This window comes from Alexandromys fortis, unplaced genomic scaffold (assembly GCF_014885135.2).
Source record: "Alexandromys fortis isolate MF-2015 unplaced genomic scaffold, M_Fortis_MF-2015_v1.1 scaffold_14, whole genome shotgun sequence".
NCBI classification, from domain to species: domain Eukaryota; kingdom Metazoa; phylum Chordata; class Mammalia; order Rodentia; family Cricetidae; genus Alexandromys; species Alexandromys fortis.
Genome location: NW_026067910.1, coordinates 6,194,580 through 6,210,340, shown reverse-complemented (window position 1 = coordinate 6,210,340; position 15,761 = coordinate 6,194,580). Strand labels below are relative to the sequence as shown.

At 40.5% G+C, this 15,761-nt stretch overlaps 1 protein-coding gene and 1 long non-coding RNA gene across 2 annotated transcripts in view; one reads left to right on the top strand and one right to left on the bottom strand.

The window, feature by feature from the left end:
• Ros1 (ROS proto-oncogene 1, receptor tyrosine kinase) overlaps positions 1-15,761 on the top strand; it is a 124,628-nt gene that overhangs the window by 80,459 nt on the left and 28,408 nt on the right. The window contains exons 31-35 of the mRNA XM_050138197.1: positions 93-269; positions 5,102-5,270; positions 6,660-6,777; positions 10,894-11,084; positions 14,323-14,406. Coding sequence (XP_049994154.1) covers positions 93-269; positions 5,102-5,270; positions 6,660-6,777; positions 10,894-11,084; positions 14,323-14,406 — 739 coding nt within the window. The remainder of the gene's footprint in view (positions 1-92; positions 270-5,101; positions 5,271-6,659; positions 6,778-10,893; positions 11,085-14,322; positions 14,407-15,761) is intronic.
• On the bottom strand, positions 10,140-15,087 carry LOC126499135 (uncharacterized). Its single transcript, XR_007590995.1, has 3 exons — positions 14,827-15,087; positions 13,652-13,793; positions 10,140-10,761 (listed from the first exon to the last, which is right to left on the bottom strand). It is a non-coding gene; the product is annotated as an uncharacterized lncRNA (long non-coding RNA).

Sequence of the window (15,761 nt, the reverse complement as noted above, 5' to 3'; positions counted from 1 at the left end):
TATTGAGAGATTGAGTGTCCTGGGAACTTCTAGTCGCCATAGTCATGCACATGTTCTGAAAAGACTAACATTTTATTTTTTTAAACAAAAAGGTCCTGGCCTGCCACTCGGAAAAAATGTGGTGTACTGAGAGTCATGCTGTCACCGTTAACATGTTTGACACACCGGAGACACCGTTTGCCTTGGTTCCAGACAACACTAGCCTGCAGTTAGCCTGGAAAGCTCCGTCCAATGTTAACCTCACCAGATTTTGGTTTGAACTCCAGAAGGTAGACTTTTGATGCAAATCCTCATTTTGTGATGTGCAATAGGTTGGAAGGATTTTTTTCACGAGCAGAATGTTCTCTTGTATAAACCAACAATGCTTGCCAATATTCCTTGGCTTAGATTGGCATGAGAGCATTAAGTTTTCCAGGGAAAGTTCTGTCCAAAACAGTGTCCAACGTTTAATTTGCTCTTAAGGGGTGGCGAAGTGTCTCAAGGGTAAAGGTGCTTATGGTCAAGACCAAAGTCTTGAGTTTGATCCATGGGACTCACAAAGTAGACAGAGAGAACCTGTTCCCACAAATTGTCTTCTGGTCTTCACGACCAAGTCTTGGCACATGTGTACCTTCTCACATCTCCTTCCACACTAAATATATGTGATAAGAAATGTCTTTAAGGAGACTCATATATCCCAAGAAAGCCAAAGCTACACAGAGGAACCCTGTCAACCCCCCCCCCACACACACAAAATTCATCTAGGGTCTTGAGAGATAGTTTATCAGTTAAGAGCACTGGCTGCTATTTCAGAGTGCCAGAATTCAATTTCCAGTACCCGCATAGTGACTCACAACTGTCCAGGGGATGTGACTCCCTCTTCTGACATCCAAAAGCATCAGGCACACACATGGCCAACAGACATAGATCTGGCAAAGTATCCATACACATAGAAGTACAAGAACCTATGTAAAACTACGTAAAGTTATCTTACTAATTTCATATTAAATATCAAGTAAAATATTAATTATTAATGAAGTTAACTTGGTTTATATGTTTTCAGGCTTAAACATCCACAATTTAGGGCTTTCTGTGAACAATATAATAAACGGATGAACAAAAGCTGAAGCCTTGTTTAGATGTGTCCTTACGGCATTTAAGTAGACTGCAGCGACAGAAGAGAAATAACATAGAAAGCTGCTTTATCCCCAAACTCGTTTGCTGATAATTCATAAAGTTTAAATGTTTATTTTACTCAAAATTCTTCGTGCTTTGCTAAATCAGCACCTAAACTGACTTTTAAGCTGTCAGTTAATTGGACACCGTTAAGGAGGGTCGTGCTGACTTTCACACGGTTGCACTAAGAACAGTGAGTTCTTTGTGATTGCTAGTTGCCGTTCTTATTGTTCTCTATTGGTGTGCATGCCTACATATGTGTGGGCTTACGTGGACCCTTTAGTAAAGACTGGTTAGAAATATCTTGTTTGAAGGTTGCTTAAAGCAAATTAGAACTGTCACAATCTCATTGTCTCTTGAAAGGTGAAATTGTTCCCATTTACTTTTAGAAATAAATTTACAACGTATTCTTTGACACGTTAATATAAAAATGTTGTGTATTTTGATCACGTTCCTTTCCTGTTCTCCCTTATCCCCCACTCCTCTCCTGACATATTCCCCATCCTTTTATGTCTGTTTTAATATCCCATTGAGCTTAATCAGAGTTGCTTACATGTATAGGGTGTGGATTTATTTAGTGGATCATGGTGACTTACCTGTGCCTCTACCCTCAGAGAAAAAGGGCTCCTTTACCCTAGCACCATTGATTAGCGATATCTCACCAGCAGGGAGAAGGACCTCATGTCCTTCTCCATGTGTGCTGAAATGCTGATAGAATTATCTTGTTCTCATTCATCCCTTCTCCTGCTCTTCCCCCGTGACCTTCTTTTGTCTCCCTCCTCTCCCAACAGGAACCCCTTCTACTTATATGTCACATGCATTCCACTATTTCTTTAAAGTTCCTCCCTCCCATCTCATGGTCTCTTTCTCTTCATAGGTTTTAAAACTTTACCATATAAGATATACTTTTGTGATTTTTGTATTTTTTTTTGGATAAGACAGAAAATGGAGCAACGAGTATTGAGTTGGTCAAATGAAAGATCATAATTTAAAGCTTTTTTAAAAAAAACATTGAATCTGTTTTAATGGTTTGTTATCTCTTTAAAATGGTGACATCACAGCAGTAAGGCTAAATTGGAGACATTGGAGGATGGTTTGCTTTTCGAGTTACTTAAGTAAGCTTAATGCAGTTCATGTAAAGTCAAGGGGAAAGGATGGTAGTGTTGCCTCCCAGACTGGGGACGATGTGAGGGGTAATAATGAGCTGGCGTCTTCCTTTCTTGATGAGGAGACAGAGACTGGGATAGACACTATCGTGAGTCAGATGCCACCAGTTAGGCACAGACGAACCCCAGGGCTGACACATCTCTACAACAGTCCCACTTGGGTGTTCTCCATGGAAGGAACATGAGTCATTAAGTCATCCCATTCCTCAAAGTCCAGAGAGGGCAGCAGACAGGGCCCTCCTGGTTCAGTCCTCCTGACTTCCAGGAGGTGCTTTTATTGTAGACTTCTTCTGTTCCTGGACTTTCCCAGTACAGGTTCCTCATAGGCCACTTAGAAAGCCATGAAACTACTGGGTGTGTGATAATACACTCTTTTAATTCTAGCATGTGGGAGGAGGCAGGATGCTGAGTCTGAGGCCATCCAGGGCTCTCCACAGTAAGAGCCCGATTTTGAAAAGTGCACCATGAAGCTGAAAGAGGTTCTTTTTGCATTTGTGACCACCTGTAGTACAGGTGCACACACAGAATGGAGGGCTCTGGCTCTGGATGGTGGATAGATGACCGTCAGCTGGAAGCTCCATCTCTTTTGAGTGACTCAGACTTGTCTCTTAATGACAAGATTATTGACAATGACCCCATAAATCCACATTGAGATGCTTGGAGGATGAACAGTGAGGGGAGATTAATTAGAAGTTGTTCCTTCTAATTAATTTTTCTTTATAAATGAAAAAACATCGTGGTAAAATTTGTTGTTCTGACACAGTTTCCTTGCCTGTAAAATCAAGAAACCAGAATATAAGCTAAGGATTTCTTTACTATTTGTTTGTTTTGAGACAAGGACTTTCTTATATAGCCCAGACTGCTCTTGAATTCTTTATATAGCTGAAGACAACCCTTGACCTTGAACTTCTGATTCTTCTGTCTCACCTTCTCAATGCTAAGATTAAGGTGTGCACCACCATGCCTGGATTATGATTCTGACGATCAAACCCAGGGCTTTGAATATAATAGGTAGATACTTCACCAACTTAAGTACATCCCCAGCCCTCAAGCTAATTTTTTAATTTATGTCTCAAATTACGTAAAATTTTTTAAAATATCTTAAAACCGTATAGAAACATAACATATTCAATTTAAAACCAGGGGAAAATAATTTTACTTTGGCTTGTTTTCATCGGAACCCATCAAACTGTATTCTTCCCCTTAATTTTTGTTCTCTACTCCAACTATGTATTTCTGAAGTTCTGATCTGTAAAATACCATAGGCTAATCACTCTCCTAAACTGTGCAAATAACTAGACAGTCTCTCCGGGGTAGCCTGCTCCCCTGTGCTTGCTAACTTCTGGCAAGTGGAAGATTCCAACTCCCTGTGATTTTTCTGGGATAGCCCACTGTAGCTGCCAAGTTGGTGGCCTGCCCAGAACATTCACTCCTGCTGCAAGGCCAATCTGCTGCCAGTTTTCCAGCAAGTCCTCTTGGTAAACATCTCTCCTGCATTTTAGGAGCTCTGCTGATTTCTAGATGCCTAGAATGTGTGGTTCCCCTAGTCCAGTCACTAAAGGTAAATTATATACCATATCATTAAGAAGGCAGGACTTGACTGGCTAAAGTTTATAGTATAGTTGGGAATAATCTCTCTCTACCTCCCTCCTTTCTTCTCTTTTTCTCTCTCTTTTATAAACACCCCCCCACAGATTCAGTCTGAGTACATAACGCATATTGAATCATCTTTTTAATTAAGCCATTTCATTATGTCTCAATGGAATTGACATAGTCACCAGTTTAGTACCGCATTGCCTTGAATAGCTTGTCTACTTCTCACTGTTTCCATTCCTTCTGTCCCCCCTTTTTGTAACATGGTGGTCTGCCGCCTGAAATGGCAATAGAAGGTAATCCTAACTTAATAGAAACTAATGTAAAGTGCCTGTCTGATGACATGATGCGACCTTATGAGGGCTGAAGGAAAAAGGAGATGCAGAGGAAAGTTTATTTATGGAAACTGACCTTCTTAGGAAATGCTACCAAGGAAAAGACACTATGAACTCTTGACAAAATGCCACATCCTTTGTCTTTCCTATTTGAACAAAAATCACTTGCCATTTTCAAGTAATGATTTTAAGGACCTAAATAGAAAGGATTTTTAAAAAGTAATTCCATGGGTATAAAAAGCTTCACCTAGCTGAACTTAAAGACCATCAGATGAGTAAAGTGTGATGGAAGCACGATCTCCCGCATTTAACACCCGTCATCGCTGCAGAGGATCTATCTGTGCATGGTGGGTGGAGGACTGAGGGTTCCCAGGAACGCGTGTAAAGCACACTGGCACATATCTGAAGTTGGCATTAGAGGAACATTCCAAATGGTTTTGGTTTGTTTGTAGACTTCAACTAAGAATCAAAACACATAAGAGTATGATCTTAAAACGAGCAACTTCCTGGAATGAAGGCAACTACCCTTGCTCCTATCCTCTGGCTTCCATTCTTAGCTATCCTGCCTTAGCATTAGTGCGTGCATTTAGGGAGAGCAGTGTGCTTCAGCTCTGAGTCCTCCCCATTGCAGTCAGGGGTGCTCCACCTTGCACTTATGCTAAAACAGGTTGCTCATCCAATTGCAACCTGCCATAAGCAGCAATGGCACCATGCATTTTGAGGGCACTGTTTGGAGTTGAACACCATAAAGAAGCTCTTACTTTTAACATAAATAAATTTAAGTTTTAATCAAGTCCTCTGTCCACAATTTTCTGAAAAGAATAAAAATCTTTGCTATATTTCTTTTTCTAGTGGAAATATAATGATTTTTTCCACGTTGAAGCGTCATGCAGCCCAGGTCCAGTCTATGTCTGTAATATCTCGGGCCTACAGCCCTATACTCTTTATAACATCCGAGTGGTGGTGGTCTATATGACAGGAGAAAACAGCTCCTTGAGTCCAGAGAGCTTCAAGACAAAAGGTGGGTATCAGCATCCTCCTCAAGCAGCGCAGACATCTCTACTCCATACACATCTCCAAATTCCACCAGCCCAAGTCTAGAAGCACACATGCTTTCTTCAAAAAATAATTGTATCTACTTTTAATGTATGTATGTTAGTGTTTGTGTATATATGTACACTGCCTGTGTACCTGGTGCAGTTACTAAGTACTGAAGTTAGACAGACGAGGGTGCTGGGTCTCCTGGGTCTGTAGGTGGAGTTACACATGACTATGAGTCACCATGTGGGTGCTGGAAACAGAACCCGGGTCCTCTGCATGACTAGCAAGTGTTCTTAGCCTCTGAGCCTTCTCAGATGTTCTCCCTACAGGGTCATTACTATGTCTGTAGTGTAAATTACTGAATAGAAGAGTCAGGAGTAGTTATAGGAAGGACCAAGAATGTCCTGGTTTGGTTTATTTATTTATTTTTTTCGAGATAGGTTGTCTCTGTGGCTTTGAAGCCTGTCCTGGAACTAACTCTTGTAGAGCAGGCTGGCCTCGAACTCACAGGCCTGCCTTTGCCTTCCCAGTGCTGAGATTAAAGGCGTGCTGCCTGGCTCTGGTTTGGTCTTTTAGGATCCTGAGATGGGCAAAACAATTTCTTCTTTCAGTTTTCTGTTCTCCTCTCTAGTTATATTGTGTTTCGTAGCAAGAACTATATGAAATGGGATAGCTGTATGCTCAAGAAACAGTCACAAAGTAACTTTTGTCGTTCAAATGCTAAAATGAAAAAAAAAAAGCAAAACTGAACCCCACACCTTTCTTCAGTTAACATTCTGAATACCATAACTCCAGATTGACTCCTGCAAGGGTCGAAGGCAAAATGCTCCAAAACTGTGATGGTTTTTTGATTTGTACTTATTGATTATTCTGTATCAAGATGAGATCTGTGATTAATTTTCCCACTAACTAGCTAACCTATCACTAATGAAAGCTTCAGATACTCACTGAAAAATCTGTGCTTCAGGGCTGGGGAGACAGCTCTAGCAGGTAGAGTTCTTGCTATGTGAGTCTGAGTGCCCAAGTTCAGTCTCCAGAGCCCACACCGAAAATCTGAATATGACAGAGTGTTTGTGATCCTAGTGCTATGCAGGTGGAGACAGGTGGATTTCTGGGGGTAGCCCATTGGGTGAGCACCAGATCACAGTGTGGGTGCTTCCTGAAAACCAAAACTTGAGGTTGATCTCTGCTATCTACACACATAAACACATGTACACACACACAAACACACATACACACACAGACTTTGCATCTGAATATTTCTTTAAAACATTTCTCTTTTTTCAATGTATCCCAGAGAAAGAGAGTCAATGCCAAATATCTTTTATTTCTGACATGTCAGTCAATTCTCTTTTTATCTCCCATGAAGCTGGAGTCCCAAGCAAACCAGGCATTCCTAAGTTACTAGAAGGGAGTAAAAATTCAATCCAGTGGGAAAAAGCTGAAGATAACGGCAGTAGACTGATGTACCATATCCTTGAGATCAGGTACGTATCAAACGATGCTTTGGGTACCACAAAGAGATAAGCAGTTAATTACGAGCTGGTCAAAAGGGATAATTTTGTCGAAGTACATTTATATTTCAAAATGAATCAATCTTTACGGACTTTTGTATGTTTCACTATGTTCTTTGCTCAATTCCTAGCATCAGTTTTGATCTTCTAATGATGAAACACACCACATAGTTCTCAGAAATCTGCCACTTCTCATTCAAACTTCACAGAAACCGCTCCATCATAGCTCATGCCATCGATATTTACTTACTATCCACTCTGCTTATAAAGCTGAGCCAGTGTTGGGTGTCAGATGACAAATACCTGTAAACTTCTGATGTATATCTATATAATCTCAATATATCATATAATATATCTAAATTATACACACACACACACACATATATTAACAATGTTAAATGTCCTCAGGTGAAAACTGGCAAAAAGCTATATGTTGTCTTCAGAATCAGAGTCTAAAGAAAGGGCTGGAATCATCATTCCATGTCAATAGGTTTATGGGCTTCTCTATCTCTCTGAGGTTAGCAGTTTGAATGTGTTTCCAGAGGCCGAGAAAGTGCTGTCAACTAAAACCAGCAGCTGAGAAGCACGCATCCCCTTAGACCCAGCCAGTTTGAGGAGCTCAGCGAGGGAACTGGCCCAAAAGGACCGACTCCATGCCAGCTCGAGGGGAGAGTTCCAAATACCCAAGACACTCCCCTCACGGGACTATGAAGCCATCCTTTAAGAGGCTCCAAGGACAAAAGTCACCTCCATAATTATAGTCCTGGCAACTTGAGCTTTAGGTCTATTTTTGCCTCGTCTCATTCTGGCATCCCTAGAACCTCAGAAAATTTCCTGCTCACATTAGAAGATTCTCTTGGCTTTGTTTTCAGTCAAAACCTTCAGGAAACACTTTGTCACTGTTTCTCATGCGCAGTAAAATATGTCCTTAGTGGAAGCATCTTCGTGGCCTGGGACTATAACAGTGTGGAGCATCCAGGCCACAGCATTGTTTTTGCTAGGACCCCTTAGTGTGTTCCTCTGAGTAAGACCTTAAGTTTTAATTAGGCATCCTTTTGCCCTGGATCTCAACTATTGGCACTAAAGTATTATCACTATAGGACAGGAGAAGTATTGTCACTGAGTCAACTCTTTAGAAAGTTGGACTAGTTAGTCTAATTAGTTAGTCTGAGTCTAGTTAAACTCTATTTTTTATCCCCACCCATACCTAGTATTGGAGACTGAACCTAGAGCACACTAATCAAGAACTGTACCACCGAATCGCATGACAAGCTACCCTTTAACTTCTTGAGATCAGAGTCTCACTAAGTTGTCTAGACTGACCTTGAACTTGCTCTACAGCCTGGTTATAATGTGGACTTGTGATCTTCTTGCCTCGGCTGTTAGAGCAGTGGGGAAAGTATACCAGTTTGGTAACTTAAGCCACAGAAATTTCCTCTTACAATTCAGCTGACTAGACATCTGACTTCGGGTTGGGCGATGGTGGTTTACACCTTTAATTCCAGCACTGGGGAGGCGAAGGCAGACAGATTTCTGAGTTTGAGGTGAACCTGGTCTATAGAGTGAGTTCCAGGACATCCAGGGCTACATAGAGAAACCTTGTCTTGAAAGCAAGACAAAACAACAACAACAACAACAACAACAACAACAAAACAAAATAAAACACACATAGAAAAAGTCCGACACAAGGGTGTAAGGAGGAGCACACTCCCTTCTGACTTTCTAGGGAAGACTCCTTTCCCACCTTGTCTCAGCTTCTTGCACTGGGCCTGATCCCCTTGGTGTTGTTTGACTTGTATATGTATCTCACTCCAGCATCACATACTCTATTTTATGTATCTGGGCTCACCCTTCCCTTTTCTAAAAGAGTACTAGACATTGAACCTTCACTTAGCATGTTTTCATCTTAAGGTGACATGTGCCATGACCTTATTTCTAGTCAAGGTCACGTGCATAGGCTGACTGGGTATTGATTGCAAGAGTAGAGGGATGTCACTAATTCCAGTTACTAACTGTATTTAGGTCCTCACTGGTTTACTTTTTCTGGAACGTTTTTCTTACCTGTGGAATGGAAATATTGATGTCTCTCTGTTTCTTTGGGCTGTTGTGAAGACTCAGTGAGACCAAAGACACAGCAAACTCCACTGTGTTGCATTCTAAATAGAAGGTGCTCAACTTATGTCAATGTTTCCATAGCCTTTGTCCTCCAGTAGCTCTGGAGAGTCATTTCACTCCTTCCTAGAGGGTTTTATGGCTTAAAATCAAAGCCATAAAATTCATTTTTATCAAACAATGAATGTAATTGCCATAACTTACCCCAAGGCTTCACAAAATATAAAAGCAGAATGGCATAATGCTGTGACCTGAGAAGGTTCAGACCCCGTGTTCTTCCTTGACAGAGAGGACACAATTGGAAGACCATGAGTTTGCCTTTGGTCAATGATGTTATTAAAAGCCATTCTAGCTGGGTAGTGGTGGTGCACACCTTTAATCCCTGCACTCAGGAGGCCGAGGCAGGCAGATCTCTGTGAGTTCGAGGCCAGCCTGGTCTACAAGAGCTAGTTCCAGGACAGGAACCAAAAAAGCTACAGAGAAACCCTGTCACGAAAAATAAAAAAAAAAAAAAAAAAAAAAAAAAAGAAAGAAAAAAAGCCATCCTAGTTTATTCTTTATGAACTCAGCTATTGTTTTATAGGAAGATCAATGTGGGCTGACTTTGAGGAAATAATGAATCTTAGAATCTCATATATATTGATAACTTTGGTGGCTGAACTATGTTTATAATCAACTTATTAAAGTATTATAATATTATCTTTCAATTTTAAATTCTGTATTTTAGCCACATATAGCATAAGTCAATTATAAGTGATACAGGAGTGATGTAGGAGGGTCTTCTATCTATCTGTTGCTTTCATTGGTTAATTAAAAAAGAAAACTGCTTGGCCTGATAGGTCAGAACATAGGTAGGCGGGGAAGACAGAACAGAATTGTGGGAGAAAGAAAGCAGAGTCAGGCAGACGCCATGAAGCTCCAGTCCAGTGGGGTTAGAATCTTCCTGGTAAGCCACCACCTCGTGGTGCTACACAGATTATTAGAAATGGGTTAATCAAGATGTGAGAATTAGCCAATAAGAGGCTGGAACTAATGGGCCAGGCAGTGTTTAAATGAATACAGTTTGTGTGTTGTTATTTCCCGGGCTAAGCTAGCCGTGCAGAAGCCGGGAGGTACAAAAAGCAGGCCTTCTCGCCTTATCACTATGCAGGAGACTTGAAAATTTAAAAACATAAGCTAAGTATTGTGTTTATGTCTGTAATCCAAAAGTATAAAAACAAAAGGTCTGAAGGATCATATGTTCAAGACCATCCTAGCTGCATCAATATCTCTGTTTCAAAAACCCAGCCAACCAACCGACCAAACAAAGGAGATAGCTCAATGGGTAAGAATACTTACTCTGCAATCAGGAGGACCTGAGTGTTAACCCCCAGAACCCATACAAAGGCCAGGTGTGGCTGTGTGCATGTTTTTAATAGCAGCACTATGACAGGTGGAGACAGGAAGATCTCTGGGGCTTGCTGGCTACCAGTGTCACTTCTGGTTTAGTGAGAGACCCTGTTGCAAGAAAGTAAGGCAGAGAGTGATAAAGGCAGAATGCCCCATGTTTTCCTTTCACTTTTGCTACACATGGAGAGCTGTGCACACACATGTACATATGCACCACACATACATGCAGGAGCAAAAAGATCAAAAAAGAAAAAGAAAAGGAAAAAAAGTGCAAACTTTCTAGCTAAAGAAAGGTGAAGAAGTAATTATATGTTTGAAGTTCAGCAGTTTCCTGCATTTTAAACAGCAGGAACGGGGCCATCAGCTTTCTCTTTGCCGTTGATTCTTCCTTACTCTTCTGATGGACGGAGTTGGTTTGCTTGTGAATTGCCAAGACTTTGATAAATGTGCTCTCTTCTGCAGAAAATCAAACAACAAAAATAAGGCCAAGGGTCAAGTGTGTGCTAAGTGGTAAGAGACTAGAAAGAACAGCACGTTGTCCTGTGTGCTGTAGACGACTGTTAATCTACTGATTTTTTTTTTTTTCAGAAAGGGCACTTCAAGTGATTCCCAGAACCAGAGTTTACGGTGGAAGATGGTGTTTAATGGCTCCTGCAGTAGCATCTGCACGTGGAAGTCCACAAACCTGAGTGGACCGTTTCAGTTCCGAGCAGTGGCTGCAAATAATATTGGGTTTGGAGAATACAGTGGAATCAGTGAGGATATTATGTTAGTGGAAGGTATATTAACATATCTGTCGATGTACTAGTTTGTTACATAAATGTTTAGTGGCAATGATTGATATAGTCTTAATATTAGCCACAGATATAGTGGCCGAATAGCTATTCATACAAACTATTGAAGGGTTCAGTTTATTTGGTGTATTCTTAAAGCATCGTTCTTATCTTGTTACTTTGCTTCTCTGTAAATAAGCAGCCACTCTGAATGTCTGTGATCCCAATTCCATTCTCTTTCACAGACTTCCAAGACTGTCCGTAATCTGGCCTTTAATCTATCCAACCATCATATTTGCTTCCTAGTGCTCTCTTACATAAGAGTCTTAGGACTACTCTGTCTTCCTTCTTATCTGGCTGTTCCCCTGTGTATCCTACTTTAGGTTGTGCATTATCTTTCTAAACACCCAGCGTTCCAATTTGCCTCCTATTACCATGGCAAAACACTGATCATAATCATCTTGAGGATGAAAGGGTTTATTTGACTTATAGGTCATAGCCCACTGTCAAGGGAAGCCAAGTAAAGCAGGAACTCAAGATGGGAACCCAGAGGTAAAATCTGAAGCAGAAATCACAGCTTGCTGTCTGGCTTTTTGGCTCACATCCCTGTGGTTATCTTTCTCATGCATCCTGTGCCAAGTTGCCTGGGGTTGGTACCACTGTGGGCTGGGCCATCTTGTATCAACTGGAAATCAAAAGATGACCCCACAGACATATCCATAGGCATTTGATAGAGGTAATTATTCAACTGTGGGTTTCTATTCCCAGGTATGCCAAAGTGGACAACAAAACTAACCAGGATTTATATGCCGGAAACTTTAGTGACACATTTGATTTGCCCTATTATAAAGTCAACAACTTCAATTGATTTTGAAGAGAAACATATCAATTTCTCATATTAAAAATTACATTTATTTCTTTGTATATATGTGTGCATAGGCATTTTCCTGCCATAGTAATGTGTGTACAGGTAGAGAATAACTTTTAAAAGTTGGTTCTCTCCTGCTACATGGGCCACAGTGATCAAACTCAAATTGCCAGGCTTGGTGGCCAACACCTTTACCCAAGGAGCCATCTTGCTGGCACATCATCTTAATGTTTCCACCTGTTAGTCCACATTGGCTTTCTTGATTTCAGGTGTCTTTTCTTGCCTGAGCTCTCAGCTCTACCACATCCTTGACAGTTTAGCTGAAGACAAGCTTGAGGCTGTTCCCATCATTGAACAATGTGAAATGGCTCCATTTCCTGATTTCAGTGTGGTGTGTGGAGCCTCCTGGGACCTGCCCCTCAGGGGTTCATTTTCCTAGCATTGGTCCCTGTGATATAACAGCCTTTGTAATTAGGTCTTTGACCTGTAGTTCCTTCAGCCTAAATGACCAGCCTGCACTATCTCCCATGCATCCCTTACGTGGGATTTCCCCTTTGCCATTGGTATTGTTTAAATATCTTGTTTCTGAGCACATTGCATCTTAGTCTTTATTCCTATACAATATCACTAGGACCTTCTTGTCTTTGCTTTCTTACTGCATTTGTTTTAAGTGTTACTTTTCCTACATGAACTGTAGTAATTATAGTAGGTCTGATTCTCAATATATATATCATATATATAGGAAGTAGCACCTTGATTTATATTCTTCAACAAAACAGATTTTAATTATGTGGTCTGTTCTCATCTGTCTGCTGGGAGTTTTCTTTTTCTCTTCGTGTGTGTGTGTGTGTGTGTATGTGTGTGTATGTGTGTGTATGTGTGTGTATGTGTGTGTATGTGTGTGTGTGCACTTGAGAATCAAACTCTGGACTTTGCAAGTGTAAAGTAAGTACTTTGTGACTGAATTACATCTTCATGAATGACAGGAAATTTAATCTTACTCATCTCTTTCATGTCTAGATTCTTACTAGCGTATGTTAATTATAAATACTAATGGGCTTCACTGTGATATTTTCACACAAATAAATAATGTATCTTAATCATAGTCACTCCATTACCGTCACACATCCCCTTCCTACCACCAGCCTTTCATTTTCAGTCCTAACTTAAACGAACCCATTGTCATGCATAATTGCTGTACAGTAGGCAAAATGAATTATTTGCATTTTACACCTATATTTCACATGAAACATCATTTATTCTTGGTCATTAAGATGGCACTTGCTGCCAAGTCTGTAACCTGAGTTTATTCCCTAGCATTCCCATGGTAGTAGAAGAAAACCATTTCCCACAAGCTGTTCCTGACCCGGGCAGGCAAATACATGCATATATACATATATGCAACGCACACAAATAAATGCAAAAGAAAAGCTGTAATCAAAAGTGTCCAGGAGAGCTGGCTCAGCAGTTTAGTGAGTTCACTCGTGCAGAGGACCTGGATTTGATTCCCAGCACCCACAGGGTGGCTCACAGCTCTCTGTAACTCGTGATTCCCCAGGAATTTGATACTCTCTTCTGACCTCCACAGAAACTTCACGCATGTGGTGCACAGATGTACATGAGGACAAATTACTCATACACATAAAATTAAAAGACAAACTGCCATCTTTATTAATTATATTATAGTCAGTCAGTTAGTGCTTACCAAGATAGTTCCTGACAAGAGTCAAGTTGTAAATGGTGTAGGTTTTGCAGCTTCTGTCTGTTCTCTGTAGCTACCTCCTCTCCTTCGTCCTCCTCTTCCTCTTCTTTTTTTTAAACTCCCTCTTTTCTTTCTTCTAAAATATCTTAAAAATGTAAAAATTATTCTTAGCTCACTGGCAGTTTTAGAAAGCTGCATTCAGGTTTGCCCCACAGACTGCGGTCTGCACATGTGTTTCCTCTGTGGACAGTGTATGAAAGACATTCTGCCTTACTTTCATGTTGGTATTCCTTAGATTAATGTCTGTGGAGTTAAATGGGTGTGGACATATAAATTAAAATAATAAATCTGTTATTTGTTTAATATATGAAGATAAAGACTCCTTTGTCCCGAATTCCTTATAAAGAAGCACACAGGCTTTCTTAGTCATCTTAAAATAGATTGGGTGGGTTGCTTCAGCAAGATTATGGCAAAATAACAAAAGGAAGAGTAACTTTCTTCTGGGTACATGTTCTCCACCTAGTTGGTTTCTAACTGCCAACTGCTAAACCACTGGCTGGTAAAAACCTCAGAAAAGCTGGCTCCTGCTAACCAGTGTGTTCATGCTTGGGAAGAAGTAGAATCCTTTAGCTTTTTGTGTGTGAATTAATTTATTTTCCCTTTTATATCCTTAGATGGTTTTTGGATAACAGAAACAAGTTTTATACTTACTGCCCTAGTTGGTATACTTCTGGTCACTACAGTCCCACTGACCTTTGGTGAGTATTCTAGACTTTACAAGCAGGTATTAAATTGTTTATTAGATCTTGCTGACTGATTTATTTTTCAGTTTATCTCATTCCTACATGAAACACAAGCTGATTAAATACGTTAATAAAGTTCACAGCATTTCTCTTGACTGTCTTTTCACAGTTACTCACTCCTATGATTTTTTATTTTTAACCAAGGGATGCATTTGTATTCTTTCACGTAAAGGTTTATTTTGGCTCATAATTTTGAAGGTTCATGAGCAAGTGGTGCCTTGCTCTGGGAGTGTGGCAGCCCTTCATGGCAGGGGTATGATGTAGTAATGTCCTCATCTCATAGTTAGGAAATAAAGGGAAAGAGAAAGGATCTGGGGTCCCACATCACCTTCAAGAACATGTCCCCAGTGACAAGACTTCACGTTAGACCCTAACCTCTGTGTTCCAAGGACTTCAAGCTGAAGAGGAAGGCTGTAACACATGCATCTTTGAAGAATATTCTGGGTCCAGACCACAGCATGGGTTAGCTATCTGGTGGCAAATACTTCAGTATATACATTTGATAGAATCCTTGAGATGCAACTGTTTGTGAAGACACTTTATTTTAGCTTTCTGTAAAATAGCACATGGTTCTGATTAGTTATTGCAAGTGTTCTGTGGCTTGTAGGCTAGAATATAAATAAAAGAGAGGCAGCCAAAAATACAAAAACAGCGCAGGATTAATGGAAGGCCAGTGACAGTCAGTAGTTGGAATAGCTTTGGTCCCCTGGCAGACAGCTTAGTTGGGAATGAACGGGGCCTCTCAAGTTGACCCATTTCTGGGCTGTGAGACTCACTCTTGCTTTCTGACAACTGATAGGCTTAGTCAAAATCCCTGATCATTTTCTAAGGACCCCAAAGCAGCAGGATTATGTCAGATAGCTGTTTCCCATTATTAATTTTATGTTAATATGATATTCCTTAAAGATCTACCACTTTTTAATGTTTATTTTAATTATGGTTAAAAACACAGAAAACCCACAATAGATGGTAAGAAGTTGGGCCTGGAGGGTTATTACCATGATCATACACTCTTCCGTGTTCCTGCTGCATAATACATGCTAACATCACATTTGTTCGGTTCCCCACGTATCTTGGTTTGGTTAGAAGATTTCTGAGTCTTCCATCTACCGCTGATATACCAAGAGCATCCCCCTGCCCCCAGGATGGTAAGACGAGCATGATACCAGAAAAGAAATCCCAGCACATATTCAGGAAGCTGCGACTTACTGTGTTTAGAAAGTAAGAGAAAGTGACAAGGTTGCGTTCTCTCTGGGGAAATAAAGCTATGATGTAATTCAGTTTTCCCAATCACTATTCTTTTTCCAGAG